General features: G+C 43.9%; 3 protein-coding genes and 1 pseudogene across 3 annotated transcripts; all 4 read left to right on the top strand.

The window, feature by feature from the left end:
• LOC113986681 (ovomucoid-like) lies at nt 1-4,999 on the top strand. The gene is made up of 8 exons (XM_027718592.2): nt 1-55; nt 1,040-1,059; nt 1,826-1,962; nt 2,458-2,515; nt 2,800-2,936; nt 3,491-3,551; nt 4,247-4,356; nt 4,818-4,999. Exons 1-8 carry the CDS (start codon nt 1-3, stop codon nt 4,861-4,863), a joined length of 624 nt encoding a protein of 207 aa, XP_027574393.1. The 3' UTR covers nt 4,864-4,999.
• A 1,726-nt stretch (nt 5,000-6,725) lies between these two features.
• On the top strand, nt 6,726-8,814 carry LOC113986683 (ovomucoid-like). Its single transcript, XM_027718594.2, has 4 exons — nt 6,726-6,780; nt 7,620-7,636; nt 8,063-8,187; nt 8,640-8,814. The coding sequence occupies exons 1-4, from the start codon at nt 6,726-6,728 to the stop codon at nt 8,683-8,685; spliced, it is 243 nt and encodes an 80-aa protein (XP_027574395.1). The 3' UTR covers nt 8,686-8,814.
• A 5,704-nt stretch (nt 8,815-14,518) lies between these two features.
• Nucleotides 14,519-19,194, top strand: LOC113986682 (annotated as a pseudogene).
• Nucleotides 19,195-22,473: 3,279 nt separating this feature from the next.
• Nucleotides 22,474-26,514, top strand: LOC113986684 (serine protease inhibitor Kazal-type 6-like). Its single transcript, XM_027718595.2, has 4 exons — nt 22,474-22,531; nt 24,617-24,648; nt 25,594-25,706; nt 26,454-26,514. The coding sequence occupies exons 1-4, from the start codon at nt 22,474-22,476 to the stop codon at nt 26,497-26,499; spliced, it is 249 nt and encodes an 82-aa protein (XP_027574396.1). The 3' UTR covers nt 26,500-26,514.
• The last annotated feature ends 249 nt before the right edge of the window (nt 26,515-26,763 follow it).

Raw genomic sequence — 26,763 nt, 5'->3', positions numbered from 1 at the left:
ATGACTGCGGCGGGTGTTTTCGTGCTCCTCTCCTTCGCACTTTGCTGCATCCCAGGTGAGTAACTCTTAAGGTGCCACAGAAGCTTCGTGTCTGATTCCTGTCTGTCTTTAAAAGCATAAGATAGTGGCTTCGAAGAGAGAAAATCTTCTCCTTCAGAGCACTCGGCTGCCTTGATGCATTGGTATCGTGCAGGATGCAGGAGCATATTTCAGGACAGTCCTCAATGGCTCATGGCTGTAGCTGGTTGTCTGTCATAAATACAAATAACTGCAAGTGGAGTTCTGGGCTGGCAACTAGTGCTGTTACACTTTGTATACTGATGTTTTAACACCATTACACTGCTTAGACTTGTTGTACAATTACAGCAAATGGATCAATACTTGAAATAAGGCCATAAGAAGAGGGTCAGACCTCCAGTAACTAGTTGTGAAAATATTGTAATGTCACAGGCAAGTACTTTGCAGGACCCTGGCAAATTTCCTGCAATACTTTTTCTGCTAATAGAACAACAAGAGGTGAAAACAAGCCAGAGTCTGATGTTCTCATTGCTTATTTACAACTGATGAAATCACAGAGCCAAAGACATTTTTTTTTCACACTCGGCTTCTTTAAAATGCGTATTTCTGACAATGGATGCTGTATGTATTTGCTTATCCTGCAGGTGACTATTTGCATTTGTCTATATTGATTCAGGTGTATTTTCAAATACGTAACGGCAGCTCTTTAGGGTCAAAACGGATATGTGAAAAGATAAGGAAGGAAAAGTTCTTCTATTTTCAATTAATAAGTCTACCTATCTCAAAACAGAAAAGAACAAAGCTATTGAAAATGTGTTTAATCACAGGCAGCAATAAGCAATGCTATTATACTTATCAACATAGAGAAAAAAATCATACATAATTTATTTAGTTCAAAACCCAATCACTGGAAATCATTCAGCTTGGCCCTGTGTATAGGAATTTTACACCTGTATTTCCAGCTTTAACTGACGTCTTATCATATTGGCTTTGTTTCATGCTTTCTGCCTCTCTTTTCCAGATGCTGCCTTTGGGATTGAGGTGAGTAGGAGAATTCTTTCTGTCACTTTTCTCAAGTATGTGGCCTGGTAAAGACATAACCAAAGGAATGGGAAAAACCTCCAGCCCGTAGATGTTCTGCTGGTTTTTGCCTAGTGTGACACTGGTGTCATTGTAATCAGATTCTACAGTGCAAAACATTAAATTTTACTGCTCTTGGCTCTACATCTATGCTGTATGTTAATAATGTTTTAGTAATAATGATACAAAATTTTTTGATTAATTAATTTTTCAGCAACTTTAGACTGGTCTAAGCTTTAATCTGGTCATATATAACTGGTTTTAAACTGATAGCAATAGACTGGTATCAGAACCTATGTGAGGGCAACCTAGTGAAAGACTAAAATAATGTGAGCTGCTCCAGCTTCCATGCACCAGGTCATTAGTCTTGGTCCTCTGAAAAAAAACATTATCAGGGTACTGAGAATGAAAGAGTAAAAACAGAAGTGCGCTGGAGGGGCCACAGGAATAGGAGAACAAGGGACCAGTGGAGAGCCTTTATAAAACGATGCCAAGTGAGCATGAGAGACCACCACTGATTTACCCCATCCAAGGGACTGCATGGCTATAGCCCTCTCCTCCTCCTCCTCTCCTGCTGTGTGGGAAGGGCCCTGCAGGAAGGATTCACCTGTTCCCAGACTGACCCACCAGCACAAGTTTTTGCTGTGGTAGTGAAAACTGGTTGTACTTGGTCACTGTCTCATACAAAATGACTTCTCCACCCTGTTGCTGTACATTCCCTTGGCAGGTGGACTGCAGCACGTATCCCAACACTACAAATGAGGAAGGCAAAGAGGTGTTGGTGTGCAGCGAGGCCGTCAGCCCCATCTGCGGTTCTGATGGAGTCACCTACGGCAACGAGTGCTTGCTCTGTGCCTACAACATGTATGTACTGCATGGGAGATCTCAGGCAGCGATGCTTAGGGCTCCTGGCAGCACCACTTTTCAATAGTCAGTGACCTATCTTGTCACTTGTGTCAGTTCCTTCAAAATGAGCTTGGGTATCACTTTGTGGTGCTCTGGTGCTTAGACTTTGCTTTAGTCGCTGTGTCTCTCTTTTGCTTGTGTAATTTATTCAGGTTTTTCTTCTCCAACTCAAGGATCAGCCAGATGACAGCTCTGAGAGCACATCTCATCACAGCTGAAGGATGGAGAGATGCTCTGCTCTGAGTTGTCCAAAATGGTCATAAAGCTCCCAGGGTTTTACATCCCTGCCAGCCACTCAGTTGCTTAGGGAGAATGGCACTACCTTCTCAAAAATACATATATGAACCTAACTGAGAAAGAGTCAGTTTTCCCTTGCATTAGTTACATATTTCCAGCACCTAGGATGTAGTGATGTCTTTGCTGAACTTCTAACATTTTTCTTTCCTTCTCCAGAGAATACGGAACCAATGTCAGCAAAGACCACGATGGAGAATGCAAGGAAGTTGTCCCTGTAAGTGAAACCAAGGGCAAAACAAGGGGCATGTCCTGCTTCTGAGTGCCCAAAGCTGCTTATGGAGTTCCCAAAGATGTAACTCAAACTCTAAACAAGAGCACATATGAGATGTCAGAATCTTGCAATGGCCATCTGCAAGTGGACTTTCATAGTGAGACACAAAAAAAGCGTTTTTCCTGCTGCGGTGGTATCCTACGTGGCCAGACAGAAACACTCACCAGATCTACTTGTTTCCTTTAAGCAAGTCTTCAGCAGTGTGCTGTTGTGTGTTCCCTCGACAGGTGGACTGCAGTAGGTACCCCAACACAACAAGTGAGGAAGGCAAAGTGGCGCTGCTCTGCAACAAAGACCTCAACCCCATCTGTGGTACCGACTGGGTCACCTACGACAACGAGTGCCTGCTGTGTGCCCGTAACCTGTGAGTACTGTGTGTGCTCAGGCTTAGTGCTCCTGGCAACTGCTCTTCTGAGTATCAGCACTTCTACCAAGGCCTTTTCTGTAAGGTGCTCGGACTTTGGTTCTCCTCTTTCCCTCATAACAAGACGTTGTTTTCCTTTGTGATTAGAAGGAAAACTGTGCCTTTAATCTAGAAAGAGAAGTAGAGGGCTGAGGGGGGATCAAACACAGGACAGAATGCTTCTCTGAAGTAAGTTATAAGGATCTGTGTGACAGACGCTGCCTTGCAGAGGACAACAACTAACCTAAGGGGAATCTACATTCCACACAACCTCTCTCCTCATCCACTGTAACGCTCTGGACTCTCTTGTCCTTCACATTATGCCATAAAACAACATTCTGGCAAGCAGTGACACCACCTGAGCTGGTGTCTAGAGCCATGTGGATACAAGATAAGCGGGATGTCTCCTCTATCCCAAACATTATACCTCAGACTGACCAGCATTGCTGGGACATGGGGTTCAGCAGAACAGGTTGCTTGTAGAGCTCCCTAATGCAGTTCTCTTCCCTTTCCAGAGAGGCTGGAACCAGTGTTGGCAAGAAGAATGACGGTGAATGTAAGAAGGAAATTGTCACAGTAAGTGAATTGTGTGATGAGGGACTGGGTTTTGGTCCTGCTGCTGTCAGAGGAAGCACTGCCAGTGTCTGCAGCAGCCCCCCAGACCAGCAGGGTCCTGCAGGAGTGTAACTGCTGCTGTGCTTCAGCATAGGGAAGATTTTCTTTTCTCCACATATAATACCCATTATTCATGTGAACACCAGAATAGAGAGCAGGTGACTGCTCAGGAAGGGATCAGTGAAAGAATAGTAGCAGAAATAATCCATTAGGGCAGAATTGAGGAGTCTTAAAACTTCCTGTTTTAAGACTACAGGAGGGATACTGGACCTTTATAGAGGAATCAGCATCTACACTTCTCCAGAAGTTTCACCAGTGTTTTTCCATTTAATTTCCTGGACAGCTTGGGAACACAGTGCAATGTGATTACAGGCATGGTGCCTTCGCCGAGTGAACTTCTGCTGCTTAGAAATGCTGTGATCAGGTTATGATATACATCTCTTCAAACAGGATATTACGATCTATTTTTATATTATTAAATTCTCCTGGCATAGGAGAAACTGACACCACAGTTTATATCAGATGTGCAAAGAAGTTAATTACTTTTAGTTAGATTGTTATCATCAGCACTGCAGCTGTAGCTCAGGGTTCAAGCCCTTCTGCTATTGTCTCCTTCACATCAGACTCTTATTTTTACTTTTATTTTTATTTTGCAGGTTGACTGCAGTGACTACCCTAAACCTGTCTGCTCACTTGACTACATGCCTCTCTGTGGCTCGGACAACACAACATACAACAATAAGTGTAACTTCTGCAACGCAGTCGTGTATGTACAAACACGAATCACATTTGTGTTATCATTTGCCTCCTATGGGTGCAAGTTTGCACAGTTGCCGCTTTCTTGTTTGCTGGACAGTGTTGATTAGGGATTTGGGGCAGGAGAGAATGCCAGCCACCGTGCCAACCATTCTTTTTTTTTTTTTTTTCATTAGAGCATACGAAGAGCTGTGTCTGCTTTGTTAGCATGAATGGTTTGAAGGCTATTTAACTTTAATGGAATTTTTCTTGCATGTTGCAAAAGAAATTACTTTTGAAATTTCACTATAGTTTCCCCCCAAATATTTTCAGTCTTAAGAATGGGTTAAATTTTTTTGCTCATCTCTTAATAATCAAACAGCTAATGGAATTCTGACTGTATGAGTTCCTTGGCTCTGGGGCAGGATCCCATCTGACACCATCTCTAGGAGCTAAGCTGTCTGATTCATTTTTATTTCTCCTCACTTTCAGAGACAGCAATGGGACTATCACTTTAAGCCATTTTGGAAAATGCTGAGTATCAGTGCTGAGAGAATTCATCACAGGATCCCCACCGGCAAATCCCAGCTAAAGACCTCACCTCAGTTCATCTCACCCTCTGGGGAACTCAGCTCACTCCTGATTTTCTTTCTCAATAAACTAAATCAGCAACATTTCTTTGTCTTGTTTCATGTGTTGTCTCATGAAACATTTGCTTCTGATTTGTTGAATGATGATGCCAGGCAGAATAGGTTATGTGCTCATAGCTCTGGGATATAACAAGAGCAACATCTTGCTCCCCTCCCTCTCATAAAAGGCAGAAAATTAAATACAGATGCAGAATCCCCAGAGCTGTGTATCTTTGCACATAAGTGATAGTTGGCCTGCATTAGTGTTCAGACCCTTTAGGTGTCTGACATTGTAAAGGGCTGGAGCGGTGACACAGGTATTCCTGGTGCATTTTCCCTGTGCAAGCAGCATCAGCAAAACCTGGTCAGACTGTGGTGTCTGTGCCCAGAGCTGTTCCCTGGACTCCTCAGCACCATCCTCACCTGAAGTGTAGCACTCTACAAAGATAGTCTGTGGGCAAAGCCCATATTTTTCAGACACGTGCATGGTCCCAGTCTATTTGTCTAGGTCCTCCAAATGACTTATTACTAGGTTTTTATCATCTTGAAATCATCCTTTAGCAACCTTTAAATGTTTTAAGATAAATGCCTTCCTAGGGATGGTGCCTGCTCCTACCTACTTGTCTTCTCTCTTAGTCTTTAATAACACAAGGCTCTTTGCCAGCCCAAGAAGTATTTCGGCAGTGTTTCACAATCCAAGGACAAAGTATCCTTCTGTTTTTTGAGAGTGTGACCTGTCATTGGCATATTGTCCATGAAATTTATTTTGCTTTTGTCCTCTGTTTGAGTATTGAATTGGTGGTTTTTTGATCCACACAAGAGTAACATAAATAAATTGGACATATCCCTTCTAAAATATAATATCTCCCACATGCATTTCTTCTGGGAGTCTGCTTGCTCTCCTTGATGGAATGAGGTCATCCCAAAAAGCGGTGCTTTGGTGGTACAACAAAGGATTTATGCTGAGATGGGCAGATGGATGAAGCAGCGATTTCCAGATTGGGTTCAACTTTTCTGGGATCCATGCTAGGGCCTCACATCATTCTGTCATCATCATACTAAAAGCTTATTACTGCAATGCTAATGGATTTTAAGGGAAATAACAATTGTAAATTTGCATAATCCCATAAAAGTTGCTCCATTCCTTGTCCTTTCCAAGTACTCCTTTCAGTGTCTGTGACACACTCTTGCTTGCCTTCCCAGTTCATTGTTTTCCTGGTTTCACTATAACTTAATGACGCTTTACTGTGGTGAAGCACAAAAATAAAAGGAGAGACTTTCTGCTACAGAAGCATTTCATTCAATGTTTTTCTCTTGAAAAAACACCGTACATAAATAGGCACCGATACGTGCACACAGAGAAAATCTGACAGCAGTTGCTGCTCAGGTTTGTACAGTCGCTCTTTTGCCTGCAGGAACTTTCTACGATCCTTCAGAAGGAAACTGTCACATATTTCACTTACAATAACGACACAGAGGGTGTATCTAACACATCCAAACTTCTTGTGACTCCCGTTGATGAAGAAACATCCTTCTTGGCTTACAGCACGGCTTCCCTCTATCGGGATTGCCACTGCAACAAAAGACTGGGAATGTTATTCCAGAATAAGGGTGGATAAGGCAGATATGAACATGCACAAACACGCGCAAGCACACACACACCCAACCGTGCGGGCGGGAATATAAGCGCAGTTACCAGCTGAGGGCAGAATCAGGGCTGTGTTTACTGAGCAAAAGCCAAGTGCTGCTGCTCACAGACGCTCCAGCCACCATGAAGGTGACAAGTGTGTTGCTGCTGATCGCTCTGGCCCTTTGCTGCATCTCAGGTGAGTTGCTCCACTGCCTCCTGCTCTGCCTTTGAGTAAGCGCTGGCTGTCTTTAGAACCACAAAAAAACATCCCCAGACTGGAAAGAGCTTCATTCTGCAAGGACTTATTTACTCCTAGAAAGATAGTGTTGAAAAGACTTGACATCAAAGACTATCACTTATGGGGTAATATTTTAGCAACAGAACTGAGTGGGTAAGAACAACTGTGGGAACAGCTCTACTCTCAGCGCTAGTTTATGCATAATGAAAGAAGTGACACGTACGTGGTACAACCCAGAGAGTCAGACATCCAGTATTTAACCTCTGAAATGTCGCAGAAACACAAATGATTTTACTGAATGAAAATGAATGTTTCCTGTAGTCATCCTGAACCGAGATGCAATTTGAGAGCCTGAACTGCTGTAGAAGCTTTATAAATTTACATCTCACTAAATACTCCTCTTGCTAAAGAATAACAATGGCAATGCATATAAGATGCTGCCTCTGTGTACTTGTCAGCTTTATGACCCTGCTTGCCTCAATAACTTGATTTGCTTTGAGTACATGTCCTGCTCCATCTTTTGAACCATGAAAACTGTCTTTCTCTTCTTTCATTTTCCATACCTTTTTCCATCTTGACTGTAGCCCTCATTAAAAAAAACAATAACAATACTACAGAATCAACATAGAGTAGGGCACAAAATTTTGCCTGAAATTCCTTTTGTCTAAGAAGCAATTTGCTAACACACAGTGAATTGGAAGTTGTGTATTCAGGGCATTAATTCTCAGATTTTAATTCTAGCAGAATTCATGAATTACATTTGTAACATATTTCCTTTTTTCTTCTTTTTTTCCCAGCTACTGGTGCAGTGCAGGTAAGGGACAGATTTTTCTACTTTTGATCCTTTATTTCCTTAAAGGAGTTTTTGTATGAGTCCTTACTAATCACATTGTGACCGAGCCTTTGAAAATCCTGAGACATCCAGCTGTCTGAACAGTATTTACCATAGATATTGTTGGGTGAAATTGCCATTTTCATCCGATGACAGTTTTAACAAGTAGGGCGATATCCAGTTCATGTCCCACTTATTGTCAAAGTTACTGCAGCATCATGTACAGTGGTTACTCAGGCTCTACCTGGCGGGAGGCAACATATTACTGTATCCTGCCCTGTCCCTGGGCTTTTTCTCAGCATCTGCTTCTGGACAATAAGTGGTGAGCTCAGGGCGTGTGTGGGGTCTCCTAATGTCACCTTTCTTGCATATCTTTGGTTGAGAGCTTTTTTTTTATTATGAATACAGTTTGCAGCCCAGTACTGCAATAACCAGCTGGCATCCAGAAACTTCTGCACCATGGAGTACATGCCACACTGCGGGTCTAACGGTGTCACATACGGCAACAAATGCTTATTCTGCAATGCATACGCGTACGTATGAAATCAATCTCTTCACTAACTCAATTAACTTAGCTCGAACTAGCAAATTAGACTTGGAGACTGGTTGGAGAAGTAAAGTTCTTTTATTTTGTTTACCTGTTATTTCATCAGCAAGGTTTGTTTTTGTTTTTGTTTGTTTGTTGTTTTTTTAATTGGGAGAGTCTACCAGGAACTGTTTTCTTACAGATATAAAGAGATAGCATAGAGTTCTCCATTTCCCTCTTAAGTGACTTGCTGAAGAGCCTTCTTCCAGCAAAAAAAGTCGGTTTCCTACAGACTATTTGTTCTTTTAAATTAAGAATTTATCTTGTCTTTGTATGTTAATAATAAAAGAAAATGGATGGAATATAGTTCAGAAGTTCCTCTGTGGTGTAGAGGAGAGACAGACCAACAGTAAAAGCTCAGATGTTCCATCTCTGAGCTACTGATTTCCTTCTCTGCAGGAGAAGCCGTCGGACTCTTGAACTGAGGTCTATGAGTGCCTGTTGAGTTCTCAACAGCCTTCATCTGAGAAAGAGGATCCCTCCCTGGCAATGTTCCCCATGGCAGATGATTTCCTAAAGTCTTGACCTGACCCTTGAAAGCTTCTGATAAACCTTGAAACCTCTGCTTAATAAAAAAAAAAAGCCATCAGCATTTATGTCTTGCCTTACTCTCATTCTGGTTTTACCTAAGATGTTGCATGATTATAACGCTGCAACAGTCCTGGGGTGTGGGAATTAATGAGGAAATTATTCCAGGGAGAGGGAGTACAATGTTCTGATCTACAAAAAAATCAACCCCAACTGCAAAGGCAATGGGTAGATCTTGTGGGCATCAGCCTTCATCCAGCTTTCCGAAAGAAAACCAGGGCTGAAGATGCATCCTGCTGCTCCTGTCGATTTACTCCACTGAGGGTATCACAGACAGACTCTCTGCTTGGGTGAGAGGAACGGCCTCCCTCCACAGCTGCTTCTGTCAAATACCTGCAGCCTCACCCAGCATTACTGTTTTGCGGACTGGCAGCATGAAGGGGCCCCAGGTGAACCTCAGTGTTCACATAATTAAAGGCAGTCCCAAGATTGTTGCAGATGGGGTGTTTTGGGGTTGTTTTGCAAAAGCCACGGTGGCAAAGAGGGTCTTGCTGGCACCATGAGCTGCTCATCCTTGTTTCAGTTTTCCAGGGTTATCCCCAATTTCTTATGCCCACAAGAGAAGAGGCAAAGAAGGTGAGATTCCAAACTGCCTCTCCTCCCCTCACAGGCAGGACTGGAAACCCACCTTTTTCAACCTGCTTTGCTTCCCAAAGCAATGGCACAGGATGTTTTCTCTGGGCAAGCAGGATACCTTGCTGCCCATGTTCGTGTTTGTAATGTTCATTGCTGTGGGGTATTGCAGAAAACCAGTGGGCAGCCAGTCCTAACAGACCTGATGTTCAGAGTACTGCTAACAATCACTGCCATTCCAGCACCTCACCCATCATTGAGCTGCTGCTTGTACATAGTGACGTCAGCTGCCACTTGAAGAGGATCCTTTGAGATTCTTCGGCCTCTGGAAATCTCGGCTGATGAAAGGAAGGTCTCAGAGTCATAGTGTTAATTTATTATTCATTAAAAGTAAGGCGCTGGCAGTGCCTCGTGCTATACAGGCAGCAAGTCTCATAGTCAAATACTTAATGATCTTAAGTGACAATGTGTCACTTCCCAGAGACTGGAGAGAGCGCTCTCTAAAAGGAGACAATTTATTTCCAAAAGACATGACTCTCTGCAACCATTTAGTGCCAAGTCCCTTCCTGAGGCTGGAATATCCCTTCTGTGAGAGGGGGGTCTGTGTGCAGGAAGGCATTTCAATGTCAGATGTGATCTCTGAGGACCAAGGTAAATTGAGGCTCTGGGAGGTAGTACCAGGGGTGTGGGGCTCGCGGGGTTCATGCTCCTTCTTCTCCCTCTCCACAGAATGTGGGAATTGGGGTAAGAGAACACCAGCTCCAGCACTTATTTTCTTTCCTGGGGAGCAGCAGAGAGGATGAGGATGGCCCTCAGGAACCATGATGCCTTGGAGACAAGAAGAGCTCCTGATCGCGCTGAAGATCCCCGTGATCCTCAGAGGGCATCTTCCAGGGACCCTGTCTGCTAAACAGGAAAATCCATCAGGAGATTGAGGGGAAACTGTGAGTAGAAAGGAACCGGGACAGATCCTCCTCCCTGATGCAGAGCTAGCAGTGTTGCTCAGGTGTAACAAAGGGCAGAGCAGGACCCCAGTGGCACTCCCGGCCTCCTGCCCCAGTAGGCTCATCCTCCCATCCTGCTCCTTAGGACAGAGAGAAAGAAAGTCCTCTTTTATGGGCACCTTGTTGGAAATAATTTTTTTACTGCTTCTCAATAAAATCCTGCCACAACAGCACAAAATCCTCTCACCATTACTAATCTAACTCTCCCTCCAGGAAATTCAAGGCAGGAAACATTGTCTGCCTGCCGAGGTATCTTATGGTACGATTCTCTAAGCAGTATTCTTGGCACTTCATGTCATTATCTGTTGTTTGTGAATGTAGGAAATGCCATTCAATTACCTCACAACCTGATTAACACATTGCATGTACTTATTTCGTTCTGCTTTATTTTATATTCATCTTTCTGTTTTAGTGAATTATTCTACTTGTTACTGGCCAAAATATACCTCAGGCCAGTCTAGACCTTTCTGTTAATGCAGTTTCTCTCTGAGGCTTCATGCAGGATAAATGGTTTGTTATTATGCTCTTTCTTGATGAAGAGAAAAATAAAACTATATTTTAAAAGGAAGTTAATTGTGGACGTCATTTTGGGGGACTGTCTGTGTCAGAGCTATTGCAGCGAGGCAGAGCTAAGATTTACCGCAGGACTGGGATCCTCAGCCTTTTGCTATTAGTATGCAGCTTCCAGACATTTAAATTATTCCAGACACTCTTGCCTATGATATCATCTATTCTTAAAAGACTGGAGATATGCAGGCAGCAATCAGATGGCTGAACTACACGGAGAAATATTAGGTGAGTGCGGCTTAGAGCAGGGGGTTTGCTGGCTGTAAATTGAATTTATGTTCTGATAGAAGATCCAGCTCTGCCCCCGTGTGCAGAGGTCTGGGAACAGCAACGTGTCTGGGAGCTCTTCCAATGTTCCACATCGCCAGTCAACCACAGAGGAACGCAGTTTGCGCCGGTTTCTACAGCAGCACAGGCTCGAGTGTGGTGCTGCTTTGTTCTCGATTACGGTGTGACAGCAGGGTACCGGAGCAAGGACAATGATACCTCAGCAGGAATAACAACACGTGGACTTGCATGCACACATCCACCTTTTTTTTTTTTTTTTTTTTTAAAAAAAAAGGGTATCACTGCTCTTTGTAGCCAGATGAAGCCTGTGACAAGTTTTAAACTAAAGCAGGGAACATCAATGAAGAATTCTGTAGGTCATGGTAGACTATGGACTTGCTTGAGATAGGGAGTCTCAAGACAAGAGCAAAAGCTTCCCTGGAGAATATCACTGCTATGGGAAGAAATACTTCTGGATTAGAACGTGGGTAGAATTTCCAGAATTATTGGAAATTTACCTTAATACAGGAGAACCCATCATATCACTGCCAACATTTACCCCATTCATGTGGCCATAACCTTCTTGAATGTTTGCCCTCTAAGAACCTAAAACAGCAGGAAGAGTTTTATTTCAGCTTTTCTATGGATCTCATGTCTGTAGAAATGCTAAAATAATCCTATGGTGAAAATCACTTTACTGAGCCCACTGTCATGATATTTCTGAATCTCAGAAAACAGAATCTCAGAATCACTGAATAGTTTAGGTTGGAAGGGACCCCTGGAGTTTATCCAGTCCAACTCCTCTGTCAAGGTAGGGTCACCTGGAGCAGGTGACACAGGAACTCATCCAGGGGGGGTTTGAATGTCTCCAGAGAGAGAGACTCCACAACCTCCCACGTATCTGTTCCAGTGCTCTGCCACCATCAGTGTAAAGAAGTTCTTTCTCATATTGAGGTGAAACTTGTGTTTTAAGTTTAAGGTCATTACTCCTTGTCCTGTAGCTGGGCACCACTGAAAAGAGTCTGGCACCTTCACACATATCACAGAGGGGTTTGGGTAGGTGGATGCACTCTGCCCTTCCCATTTGCAACACGTGTATCGCATTTCCTGAGGCTCACTGTCTGGGAACAGTTGGTTTTGACTGTTCCAAATGCCTGTTTTCAGCCCATCTTCTTCCCCACAATTACTCCTGTCCTGTTCCCTCTGTTTCCTATTAATGTTGCTCCTTGTGCAATCTCTGTTACATCTGCCCCAGCAGCTCTCCCAGCCCTGACCTGGCTGATGTCCATTATCTCCTATCCCTTCCCACAGACCCTGTAGCAGGGCTCCTTATTTGCTTCTCCTTTTCTCCCTGTTGCCCCGTGAAGTGGCAGGAGTTATGGGAGGAGAAGAACTGCTTTTGGAGCAGTCCTGGCTGGCCACTCAGACCCTCAGAAGCCGCATGGGATCAGAGGGGATCTTCCCAGGGGATCTTCCCAGCGGATCTAGCTAATGAAAGGGCGGGTGTTGGGCAAACATGAGAGCAGTGCCACTCCCTGGCAGATACCTGCCATGCTCAACAGCTCCTGTGTGACTTCAGTCTTGCAGGAGAGGAAACAGAAGCATCACAGCTTCTGCTAGCTGAGGATCTCTGATCTGGAGGTGGGTACGGAGAAGCTCAGGCTGCAGGGCTGAAGAGGAGACAGACTCTGTTCCTGTAGCCTCCCCAGCCACCACAGAGCTGGCAAGCACCACATCCACCAGCAGCTGGTGCAAGTTGTGAGGAAGCTTTGTTTTCAGGTTTTGGCATTCCTGTAGCCTCCCCAGCCACCACAGAGCTGGCAAGCACCACATCCACCAGCAGCTGGTGCAAGTTGTGAGGAAGCTTTGTTTTCAGGTTTTGGCATTCCTGCCCCTGGAAAATAATAATTATTAATGCTTCCGTGACTAATGCTTCCTTTCCAAATATGCTCACAATCAGCTCAAGGAATCTGAAAGTCAACTCACTCAGGATACTAAGAATGCAACAGAAACAACTTTCAAAGGAACCCTTCAACTTGTGATATTTGTGAATGAGATCCAAATAGCATTATTCATTTATTTTTCAGGAAAATGATTTCATTGATATAATCAGGCCAAATCCCACAAGCTCTATTCTGTGACTACAATTCCCTTACACTTTCAGCTATGTTTTTATGATTTATCTGCTCATGCCAAGTGTTGAACATCTCCCAGGATAATAAGAAAACCAATTCTGATTTTCTATTTAAAACTCAGGCTGCCTTTAAGCCACATGTATGAATCAAACCTCTTCTAAACCACAAACAAGTTCCATCCGTCACTTCCTTCCATGACTACCTTAAATCAAAAATTTATTATTTCATGCAATATCCCTTATTTGTTTTTCCATACACTTGTGATAGAGTTGAACCACTTAGCAGAGCCTAGCACATTATTTATCACTTATCTTCCCTAAAACACGACTTTCAGCTGACACTCTAAATTTAATGCCATATAATTGTGGGGGAAGGGGGGAGCCTAACGGCTCGCCTTCTGTTTGCAGCTACTGGAAATTTTTCTGGAATGTCTTTGGTATTAAGAAGCCCATGTCACCTGCACAGAATACCACTTGCTTGCCATTAATAGGAAACCTTATCCCAGTACAGATTTAAGGGTACTTATTCTCATAATTTCTTAATCAGACTAATGCCCATTGCCAAAAGATTAATAATTCTTACTCCTCCATAGAATTGTCTTATAAACTTCTGAGGTTTTAGGTAATGCTTTCCTCTTGTGATGACTGTTTCCTTCCTGTTGGTGAGAAATCCAGTGTACCAGAAAATTACAGCAGAGAGTGTGGAGAGATTCACTGAGCCTTCAGAACCTTTTAAGTACACTGATGTCTGCCAAACCCCAGAGTTGATGTCTGTAAAAGCTTAGAGTGTCCCATGATGCTGTTCCCTCACTCTGCTGTACCATGAAAGTGTCCTGGCACCCCATTCCTGTCTAGCATGTGTGATATGGTGTGTGCAAGGCAAACACTTCCAACAAATGGGCTTTTTTTTTCTTCCCCAACTTCCATACGTAATTTCACAACATCCACTATTGAGACAGTGCTCCTGTTTGCAAAGTACAAATCACTCGTTGTACAGCAGGGTGGCTTTGTTAACAAGCTGGGTGTAGCTCAAATTTTTGTTTAATTCTTCTGGGCATCTCTCTAACAAGCAAGTATTCTTTAGAGCTCAACTCAATAATCAATACAATTTTCTTAGTTTACAGAGCAAATAATTACTTTCTGTGATGACTTCACAAGGTCGGGGAGATGTATATATATAGCGGGGACAGAGGAGGCTGAGAACCATCCCCAAACTCACCGGCTACAGACTCTCCAGTAGCAGCCGTTACAGCACCGCCGACATGAAGATGGCAAGTAGCATTGCCCTTCTTGGGCTGGTCCTTCTTGGCTGCCTTTCTGGTAAGTCGTTTTTGCTACAGTCTATGCTGGCATCTCTAGTCCTCCCAATCCTCTGCATGTCTCTATACATCCTTAAGGAGAGTGCAGCCTTTTGGGGATGTGATGATTTAGGAATATGCAGGCTCTCTAATGAATGTCACCCTTATGCAGATAAACACTATAGATTGGTAGGATCTACGTCTGCTTTAAGTTTATGAGCCTTAGTGGGGATAATAGTGACAAAACAAAAAAGGATAATATTTTCTGTCCTGTTTCTTCTTTAGTGAGTCAAAATTCCTGGTTTCACAAATAATTGAGTTTTTTAATCTCAGTATATAACTTCTCATTTACTTAGAGTAGATAAAACATTTGGGAAAACAATCACTTCTCAATAATGAGAAAGTATATTTGGTTACTCTGTAGGGAATTTGATGATTCCAAAGAACTTTAGTCAAGGACATTGTACAATTTTTATATTTTCTAATCTCTGTTTTTATTGCAGATCTTGCTGTTGCTCAACAACGGGTGAGTAGTAGAATTGCTTGTGATTTAGTCTTGATTTCTAAGTCTAGATCAATAATTCATACTCACACTGCATTCCAGGGAAGGCTTGAAAAAAAAATTAAAAATGGAGAGCGAATAAAAAAAAGTGCCCCTAAGTGCACCTCTTCTCCCCAACATAAGAAAACACCTTTGTCAGAGAAAGATAACTTACCATGTTGATGATTAAAAAGACAGCGATTAATAATGTAGAGTGCGAGTCAGCACAGCACAGAGTGCCAGCAGAAAATCTATATGACTATTGAATAACTGCCTAAATATCTTCCCTGTCTTCATTCCCCAAGGAATGATCATTTTTGCCTGTAATTCTCACCAAAAGTACTTTAAGTCTTAATAGCAAAAAGGTGCTTTCATATGCTGTAAGATACATGGTGTATTTTGATCTCTCTCCTCTTCATCTTGGAGGAATGATAGAGAAAAAAAATAACCATCAGTAGCCTCCCAACGCAGCAAAACATGATTAGCACAAGCTAATCATAGCCTTCTCTCCACTTGGAGACATTACAAGTCCTCTTTCTCAGGCCTCCTGCAGCACATACCTGTCTGGAATATCTGGAAAAACCATGACCATTGCCTGTCCCCGCAACTACAGCCCCGTCTGTGGAACCAACGACCGAACCTACCCCAATGAGTGCTCCCTCTGCAAGGATTTCATGTGAGTAGAAGGTCTCCCAATCACCTACAATGCCAGTTCAAGCAGCAGGCAGGAGCCCTTGGTGATGTGACTAATCGTGGGGTGGACTAAATTTTTCTTAAGTTTCTGTCTTCCCTAATGCTCATGATCTTCCATGTCAAAGCTCCAGAATCTGATTAATTACTGGGGCTTTACGAGTCAAGAGACTTGATGATTGAGATGACTACATGGTATGAAGAGATTAATCTTTCCTTTCCTTCTCTCTTTCTCCCTCTAGCCGTAACCGTGCCCTTGACAAGAAACACGATGGAAGATGCGTTAAGGTACGGTCTGAGAACGGTTCCTTCTCCTGCTGCTCTGAGCAGCGGTGGGTGAAATTACGGCAGAGATCTAGACACAAACCTTGCCTAGGATTAATTCTGTACTGAACCCCCACAATTTCTTACTGTCAGAAATCGAATGAAAATGAAGAATTTCAAATTTGCAAGTTTTTAATTTACATTTTGTTTGAACTGTTAAAATCAGTGACTTTTAAAGTGCAAAATATCTTCTGTATAACACCAGACTTTAGAAAGGAAACTTTTGATTTTGAGAATGTTTTGTTCAGTGGTCTAGTGGTTAGAGTGTCTGACTCTCACCGCTGCGACCCGGGTTCGATTCCCGGCCCCCTGGGCAGGTGGAGCTCGTCAGCCGTGGAAGGCAATCCACCTAAGAGAAGGTCACTCTAAACAAACCTACATCCTGGGGACTTCACTGCCACTGTCCAAGCTTTGCTCGGCCCCGGCAGATGAACCTCAGGACTAAAGGGTGGGCTCAGTTCAGCGCACGCTGTGTCTCACCTAAAAATCCACTGCGCAGGCTGGAAGGGTTAATGACCTTTCCCAAATCTTCGCTCGCGAAGACTGGCCATTATTATTATTATGAAAACACTTCTTTTCAGATTTAGACTTAGAGGCTTCTCGAAGTTAAGAAATTCCCAGAGGAAGTTTGGATTTTGACTGAATCATAATTTTGTAACAGAAAAAAATGATTCTATTGGAATGTCTATCATAAAGTTTGTTTATCAATATATGGAGCTACCATGAAGTGGCAAAGCATGTCTATTTTTAGTTTAGAGAGAAAGAGAGTAAAGAAACACTCTGGCTGTGCAATTTAACATAATACAATGACTTCCATTTCAATACACTCAGAGTGATTGCAGAAACAGTGAGCTGAGTGTAAACTCCATTTTCAAGAGGCATTGGTACATCACAGCAGAAGTTGCTGCTGCATAAGGTATTTTAGGCAAAGATCCTTCGCAGTGGCCTTCAGGGTGAAAATCCCCAAGACGACAGCAATGAAGGCCACTTCAGGACAGATACTCCCTGCTACATCCACATGCAAGATTTTCCATCTATGCTCCTCCAACTCCACCACACTGGGGCTGGAGAACCCTGTCCCCTTGAAGCTCTGGAGAAAGGGGGAGATGTCTCTTGTGCCATGCTCCATTACACGGGGTTGATGCCAAGGGGAGCAGAGATTAAAATGCAGTTCTGTGACTGTTTCAGGTCGACTGTACTGGTCACCTGAAGCCTGGCAATGGTCTGACCATCCCCTGCACCCAGGATTACTCTCCCATCTGTGGCACCAATGGCGTTACCTACAGAAACAAGTGCCTCTTCTGTAGAGCTGTGGCGTAAGTGAAAGGCCTGGGTTGTGGGATGGCTTTCTGTATCAGTAGCTGCTCCTCTTGGTATTTGGAGCATAACAAGGTAGTTTGACTCATGAAGCAGCTGCACTGTGCTCATTCATTCTCAACTCTCTTTCTTTCCAAAGGAGCGGACTGGAAGTGAATCTGCAGAGTTATGGACAGTGCTACCAGCAGGTAAAGCTCAGAAATCTACACTCTTTGCTGCTGTCACCTTTTGCAACACAAATTCACTGATTCATAACTAAATAACAGAAATGCCTGCACTGTCCTGATGCATTTGGTCTGGAAATAGGATTTGAGGAAAGTAGTTAAAGGATGTTGGGGTCAATAGGTATTGAACCAAATCCACGGTTCAGATATGTGGTCCCCTCTCTGACCTGGGAACACAACAGGCAGTGGGTGCTGAGACCTTCATTTACTGGGAAACTGGATGAGCAAGAGATGCTGTGTCATCCTGTCTGTGGGAGAGCAGGAGGGTCCTGTACTACCAGCCTTTATTAGTAGTGGTGATTTCCCAGGTTGGAGTACTTGCTGCAGTGGGGTTTGTGACCACCTCCTTTCTGTTCACTTGTCTCTGCTTGCCTGCTGAACCAGGGCAGGCAGTGGGACAGCCAGCCCGGAAATATCAGCATGGTCATTTCACTACTTATAATAGTATTTATTAGATATTTTTGCCTCCGACATCTCCCTACTTCAGGCATTTCCAGGCAAGAACATTCTCTGCCTCTGAGTTTGCAGAACTGCTGGAACAACAGAGCCCTGCTCCTGAAAAGTGCTTTTATGCTTTGCTATATTATGAATATTAAATAAACATAAAGCACTTATGTAGGAAGATACAGGGAACAAAAGCTTTAAAACCTGTTTTTTGCTCCATTATTAGCCACAGCACATTGACTGCACCCAGCAGAAGGGCATCAACATCTGCACCTCCGAGTACAACCCCATTTGCGGTTCTGATGGCAGAACTTATGCAAACAAGTGCCAGTTCTGCAGCGCAGTTAAGTAAGTACAGAGCTCACCATGTGGCCATGAAACCAGAGTAGCTGGAGCCCACACACACTGGTGGCAGCTGGTGTGGAAGCCCCAGAGCTTCCCTTAACTCCTTGATAAATCCATCCCTGCCCCATGTTCCTCTCCCAATGCTCACTCCTGTGTCACCCCCTAGGCACTGCAGATCTTAAGCCTGAGTGAGTCTTCTCCTTCCCTTGCAATTAAAATCAGATTCCCGTTTGCAGGCTCACAGCATTGCTGAGTCCCTCCTGGTCAGGGTAATTGAAACTGTGACGGCAGGAGGTGTCCAAAATTATGGGGTTTGTCCCAGATCTCTCTAACATATGAAAGTGTATAACCCGGGGAATCAGAGAAGAGATGAAACACTGAGTGAAGTACTTAATAAGCTGGAGAGCACAAGGGCATTTGGCTTATTTGGGTGAAGTTAGGCCATGAAAATGAGATCTATGTTTGTAACTTTGGTCTCTTCTCTTCAGCCGCGGCCGTGGAAATCTGCTCTTCCGCCACCAGGGCGAGTGCTAAGCGCTGGAGCTGGACCCTTCATCATGACTTCTCCCTTGAAAATTCTGCAATCAAACACGCTCTTCCTTGCTCCCTCGACTGTTACGCATTGGTCTCTGCTTTGATCGATCAATAAATTAAATGCAGCCACAATCTTTGCCATGGAATGTTTGGTTTTGATTCTATTTTCATGGTGTTCAGGCTTTTGGGTACATATCTGTCAGGCAGGAGAAGTTGTGGGATAAACCACAATAAAGAGCAAAACTTAATGCACATCACACACTCACCCAAGCCCTCATGAGAAAATGTCACTCTGTAGCAAACCATCAGAAGAGAAACCAGCCTACAAAGTAGTGCCGCTTTCCTAATTTTGATGTCTTATAGAGTGCAAATGGATTTGTCCTTGTTACAGCTCTGGGACTGGGAGGAACTGATCCTTTTAGGGGCCTTGACATAGGGGGATGGCCCTGAGAAAGTGTGAAAGGTGGCCATAGTCAGCCCTACCTGGTCTCACCTGGGCAAGGGGCGGGTCTGGGGGTGCATTATAAAAAGGACGATTATGTCAAAGGGAGGGAAGAAAATTAGGAACTGCTGCTTCCTTGAAGGGTGTGTCCACCGAGACTGTGCTTGTCAGCAGAAAATTGCAGTAAGCTACGCAAGGCTGTAATGAGCCTAATGAGAACCTGAGGAGAAATTAGACTGGGCTCAGGCTTTCAGCTTCTTGAAGAAGAAAACTGAAAAGCTGTACTGGGGGTATTTGAGGCAGAGATAAGGCAGGGGACCCTTTGGGAAAAGGTCTTGGATTTTCTAACTCCAGGAAAGAAGGGCCAGCAGATGTGTTAGTAGCTCCAACATGTTTTCTATCTTGGGAAAAAAGGTGTGGAGATAACATCTTTGTGGGAGCCTAAAGAATGCACTGGAGGAGCAGTGATACATATGAATGTTCACGATGATGTGCCATGTTTTTGGGTGAGTCAAGGAGTTAATATGCAAACAGCACAGGCAAAAATTCCCAAGTGCCATGGCTCACACATTCCCTTCCTCATCCTTTCTCCACCTCCCATTCTCTTGTTATGTAAAAAAATAGCTCTTGCTAAGGCTGATATTTAGGACAAAATCTGTGACTTCTAAGCCTTTTCTTTGTGTCTTGCTTCCTGAAGAAGATAATTTTTTGACAAGGATTTTTGTAGATAAAGATAAGAGGCTCGTTCTTCCCCTAGAACCAGCCCAGAGCAGTGCTTCTAGGAAGAGTAATGAAACTTCTTATTTTCAGGTGGTTTTGTATTAGTACAGGCAGTATAAATCACATCATGGCTTTATGACTGCTCTTAATAAAAGACAGACTGAAGAGTCATATGAGTCCTCACTGTTTACCTGCTTGTGTGTCTGAAGAATAGTTAAGGAACAATAGCTGGTGGATGTGAACAGACACCTGTCAACACAGGACAGAGCTTGGCTATGATTTATTGTTGGACAAGAAGGTTTATAGAGTGGCCACAGACTAGTGGAGTTTTGGCTATAGAAGGAAATTGTTTTCAATGGCGAGGTCCTACAGTGAAGCTCCTCTGTGGTGGTAGTTTCTGCCTGAGGATTCCAGATACTTTCTTAGGAGCTCATAAGGCTTTGGAAAAGCCCAAAGAGCAGCTCACCTGCAGCAAAAGGGAGGGCAAATGGTGAATATGTGATTGTATTCCAGATGCCTCACGAGCCTATAAGCAAGGACTTTCTAGAATATGGAAAGGTTTGTAGTATTTAAGTCTAAAGACTGGCCCAGCACAGGTTAGTACTCAGCTTGACACCAGTAAGACTTTGCCCAACTAACCCTTAGGATGCAAAACAAGGTCCAGGTGCCCTTCTGCTATCCCAGATTGTCAGAGGGACAGAATTCCCTCACCTACACTGGCAACTGGACTGTTCAGATGTTATATAGAAGTGGAAATGGGTAATAACAATAATCACCTGCTTGGTAATTTAGTCTTTTCCCCTCCTCAGCCCGGAAGGGGTTGGTCCCTGCAGTGCATTTGCTGAGGCTTTAGCCAGTCAGTTGTGCTGCAGCAACCGAAATGTTTGGGCAGATAAGGGACTGAGGCATTAAGGCTGTGGTCATGAACAGTGACGTATGAAACTAGAAAAGGCAAACAGGTAGTGCTGCGAGTGGCAGAACCGAGCGTGGTTTTGAACGGCGCTGTGGCTGACGGACTTGATAACTAAATTATATGAGAGGCTGTGTTGTGAGCTCACACTTAATAGATATCTGAGGATTCACCTGTCAGTCATGGTTTCTCTGTTGTGTGGATTTTCAGATGTCTAGCAAGCTGAGAACTGTAATGCTTCCCCAGATGTAGGGCATCCATAACATTGCTTTCTCACAGAAACTCCCTCCCTTGCTGGCTTGGGATGTTAATAGCATCTTTCCTCTGTTGCTAAAAAATGTATGAAAATGTTTTTATTATTTTTAATTTTTTTCACTCCTGTGTAAAATTTAGTTGGCACTAGTGGATTAAAAATTTACTGGGGGAACCAATAAAGAGATATATCTATACACATGGCTGTCCTAAGCTTTGTCTCCTTGGGAAAGCATACTAACATTTAAGCTTATTCTTATCTGAAGAGGTGTTTGGCGAATTCTGCAGCTGAACATAAATCCTTGCACAGCCTCAGCTGGAAATAGAGCTCAGATTTCCCTATTCCCCATCAGATTCCCTTCATTGCCACTTGCTGTGGGAGCAGAGCCCTAACATATGTTTGGGAATGTGAAAAACTGGAAAACATTGACAGCTAGAGTTTAAATAGTTCAGGGAGGAGAGTCAGCAGTCCTATCTGGGACTGTGCACGCAGCGATGAGAGCATGTCACATCTGAGTGCTTCTCCACCCCAACTCAACAAATTTAGAACCATCCTCAAAAATAGCCAGGGAACAACGTATAATTGGTTTCACAGACAACACATTCTCATGCTGTGATTTATTTCGTAACGTCTAGTGAGTGTCATCACGCCGCACTCAAAGGCTCGGAACTGGCATTCAGCAAGGGCCCAGAGAATGAAAATTACCAGCTTCCCCGATGAATCACTGCTTTGAAAATTCACCCTTGTGAGAATCCTGTGACTATTTGGAAAAAAAATAATTATATTACAAACCTGCCTATCACTCATATAATTATCCCTTTCTAGGTTTGATGTGGACAGGGCAGCATTCCTTAAAGCACAATAAACCGGCCAGGACCAATAATGGCTTTAGAAACCAAGTGGAGAAGTTCTCACAATTAAGGTGGGGAATGAGGACAGCTATGGACAGGCACATAAATACACAGAAGGGCAGGTCTGTGTGTACACTGTGGGCTCCGGGGCTGAGACGACACCTCCCGCTCCGATCACTGGGCTTGGACTAAAGAGCTACCTGCAGCATGAAGGCAACAGGTGCCTTAGTGCTTCTCAGCCTGCTGCTGCTCTCTTTCTTCTCTGGTAAGTGATCTTTTCCCTAGCCTAGGAAAGAAAAAACACCCAAAACCTCTCCTGACAACAAACTTCAGAGAACCTTGATCACTGGCTGACAGGCTTGAAGACAAAGCTGAGCAAGTAGAAAATATGTGCGGAACTTGCTCACTCATATGACATATTTCCACTCCTTGTGTGCCTCCACAGTGAATAATGCAGCGGAGGTGTCACTGGGAGACAGAACAAGCAAATTCTGAGCATCTCTTCAGCAAATGTACCAAAGCAGAGTGTAATTATGAGTTTTTGGTATGAATGTTCGCTGGAGAGTTTTGCTGAACCAGTTAGAGAAGAACTCACTCACCTCAGGGTCATCTGCTCTTGTTTTGATTCTAAGCATCTTGGTACTTGGTGTTTTCCTTGGAGATGTGGAAACGTAATTAGATGAAAGTTTCAGCATTCGTTGATGTTGCAGAGAAAAGCTTGAAAATTAAATTCAAATGTCCTCAAGGAGTCAGAACAAAGAGGGCAAATTAAAAGGATTCAGCAACTATTTATCTGGAGATTTACACATCTCTCTGATGATGCGGGGAAGCTGAGTGATGATTTTTGAACATATAGACCATGTCAGTGTTATCACTTGCTTGAGTCCAGCTGACCCAGGTCTGCAAGGTTTGTGGCAACAGATATTGAAGAATGTGTGGAACAAGAATTATTTATACTTGTTTTTCTGCAAATAATTTGAATAAAGAATTCACTTGAGAAAATGGCAAGCTGTGCATGGAGAAAAGAGGTGAATTGCTTTGTACACATTATTCATTATGAAATATTCATCTGTCCCTAATTGAGTCTTAACTGGGACAGGGTTTTGTCAGAAGGCTTAAGCTTCCTTCCAAGGCCAGGCAGAATAGCAGCAAACTCTGTGATCTCCTGTAAAATAAACAGATGTCAAGAGGCATCATCACAAAGTCTTCTGTAGCTGCATGTAATATTTATAAGGCCTATCTAATGAGCTGTTTTGTAAATAATATGCAGATAGCCACACCAATGCCTTTACCATTAAGGCAGCCTGGCCAAACCTGAGGACAGGGTAAATGTGCCAGCACCAGGGATAAAACACTGAAGGGCAAAAATAGTAGGGGAGGTTGATGGATGATGTTTGAGCTGACTGAGGGCTGAGTAGGATTTCCATTGGGGAGGGTGGAGTGTAGGACAAGGCCCTCCTATCTCCTGTCCCAAGCTCTCTCCTGCCCAGAGCCACCAGAGCAGCATCACAGTGACCCCACTGACCCAGCAAGTACAGCCTCAAATCCGAACCTCCGCTGCTGTGTGAGATGCTGGGAATTTGTCCCACAGTGCTGTGACCCAGATTCTGTAAATCTGCATTCAAGCCACCGTCTAGTGTCAGGCTCCCCCTCAGAAACATGGCAGGGTTGCCCCATTTCACAGCTCTGACTCAACCTACACACCTGACTGCAGGCTTTGCTGGGAAGAAATACAAAGAGGATGGACTGATCAGCTCCAAGCTCAGAGCCTGTGGTTACAGAGGGTGTTTTTGTGCTCGTACTGACCGACAGTGCCTGTTCTGCTCTGCATCACCCCATGACATTTCTCTGTATCTCACCCTGGATGAGCCTGTTCTGAGAGAGTCTCTGGGCTGTAAGGTCTCCTTCTCCATGGCATGCTCCTGTTAACAGTACTGGCCATTTGCACTGTTCAGATATGCAGGAGCCTAAAAGCCTTAAAAGCCCATATAGCTTTAAAATCGCTGGGAGCACAGCTCCAGATCCGATATGGCAGCTTGCTTCCCTGGGAGTGGCTGCCTTCCAGGAGACTGGGTTATGTGTCTGAGGTGTAGTTAGCAGCTGAACGACTGATTTCATGGTATTTTAGTAACATTTTTCAAAATACAAAAATACTAAAAAGCAATTAAGGTAATGTATTTCCTGCCCCCTCTTCTGCTGCTCAGGATGATGGAGTAAGAAAAACTTGGAGTATGTTTCACTGTGATTTGCATAAAGGGTTTATGACTTCAGTTCAGACTCTATCAGAAAGTAATGCTGATGCATAAAATCTGTTTGGTTTTTATTTACTTTTTTTTTTTTTTTTTTTTAGTTCCAGATGTAGCAGGTCAAGACATTGAAGAGGTTAGTGCTGCTGTTTCTGCTTGCTGAATCTGCACTTCATAGAATTATGGTATCATTAAGGTTGGATAAAGGCCTCCAAGATCATCGAGTCCAACCTTTAACCAATCACACCTTGTCAGCTAGACCATAGCTCTAAGTGCCACATCCAGTCATGTCATTCCACTTTAGAGGAATTTTTTTTAACCAAAATCTTGGTTCTTGCTAAAGAGTTTTTAAAGTCTGCTGAGAGCAGGTGGGCCCTTCCAAGAATTCCCAACACTGGGGAGTTCATCACTACACAGAGGATCCTATGTGTGGCCATGTTAGGAGATAGACTAGGGAAAAAGATGGTTGGTTTAGCAAATGTTTCCCACAGCTGCATCTACCCCTGCTTGCACAAGGGCAATGTTTACACACTGCACCACTTTTGACTTTACTCCTCTGTCCAATCTTCTCATGAAACAAATGGACTCTTGGGTGTTCTATTCCCCAAAATTAAGTCCATCACTGGGACTTGTACAGAGACAGGATACCTGTACACTTCCTGGGCACCATTTTTAATTCACCATAGACTATGTTTTACTCCTCCTTCCTCTGGGAAAGCAGAGGTTCAGCAAGAACCAAGCTGAGTGCAGAGTTTCGCAAGATGCATGAAGCCCTGCAGGAGGGAGGTAACTTGACTCCAAATGCCTGACAGAGCATCAGTGCTGACTCTTCTCCTGCATGCCTAGGCTAATCCACTCCTGTCACTGGGAGATCAAGAGTTCTCCAAGGTGACTACAGTTTCCCTCCACAAACATGGGGAAAAATTCCCCTGAAACGCTGCTTCTGCTCATTTCTGGGAGGGCTTTTTCTGTCTGTGTCATCACTAAAAGCATTACTTTAGTGACCTTGTGTCCAATTTGGAAAGTGAAACAAAGAGTATGGGAGTCCTGAAAGGTTTGTTTTTTTCAAATTCTTGTGCAGATTTGTAAAGAGTTCGTAAACAGGAGCGTGTACTGCACGAGGGAGTCCAACCCTCACTGCGGCACTGATGGCGTCACCTACGGGAACAAGTGTGCCTTCTGCAAGGCAGTGCTGTAAGTGACACAGAGGGAATGGAAATAAGAGAGAGTTGGCTTCATTGCCATGTATCTAATGATGTTCTTCATGGAGGGGAGGCCCTGCAACCAGGCAGCTCCTGTTATATGGACCAGGTCCTGTATCATGCCAAGTGGAATATTACCTCCTTAGGGCAAGTTAATTTTAATTCATTTCTAGGCATTGCAGGCTGCTGGTTGCCATGCTGAGAGGCAGCATAGGGCCTGGGAGGCAATTGCATCCTGCCTGTACCTTCCACACACACTAAATTGATGCACAATTCCCACTATATGCCACAGGCTGCAGCTCTCACTGCCCACACTCCTGGGTACTGAGAAGTGCCTGGAGGAATGTGGGAGCTGAACCATGCCAAGCTATTCCTGAAAAGTCTGAATGAACTTTGTGGAACAAGACACAAGATCTCAGGGGAAGAACATGATGTTTCTCCTTTTCCTGAGCTCTGTCACCTTTTAAAGGAGATGCAATAGGAGCCAGCCCCCCTGGATGGAATGTGCTTCCAAAATATAATTTTTTCCTTAACAATCCTTACACTTAGTGTGCACTTAAGGCTGTCTTATCATAGGGAAAATTATGGAAAAAGGAGAGGGGAAAATGGTTTGATATTCCCTGCAAGGCACCAGGTTAAGCTGGCACAAGTCAGGCCTGTTGGGATGGATGAGCTCTTTGTCCCACACTACTGTGTGTTATTTGGTGCTTGGCCTAAGTCTATCTCGTTCTTTTTACAGGAGAAGTGGAGGGAAAATAAGATTGAAGCACCTGGGGAAATGCTGAGTCCTCATTGTCACCGAGCAGCAAGAGCTGAGCCCCTGTTGGCAGTGGCTGCACACAGCTGTGCCTGGACTCAGGAGCAGCCTGCCCTCGCCTCTGCTGTCTCCGCTCAATAAAATAAACCTCAGCACGATTCCTTGGCTGGACTCTTTTTTCCACAATACCCAGAAAAACGCTTTGATCCAGCCGTACTGGAGCCTGATGTACGGCTTTGCTACCCCGCATTGTTGCATCACCGTCCTCCCGGGAAGAAAGGCGCTCCCTGTG

The sequence above is a fragment of the Pipra filicauda genome, unplaced genomic scaffold (genome assembly GCF_003945595.2).
Source record: "Pipra filicauda isolate LSUMZ 115617 unplaced genomic scaffold, ASM394559v2 scaffold3_size10097308_pilon, whole genome shotgun sequence".
NCBI classification, from domain to species: domain Eukaryota; kingdom Metazoa; phylum Chordata; class Aves; order Passeriformes; family Pipridae; genus Pipra; species Pipra filicauda.
Note: the sequence above shows the minus strand (reverse complement) of the source record. Positions and strands in the feature narration are given on the sequence as shown.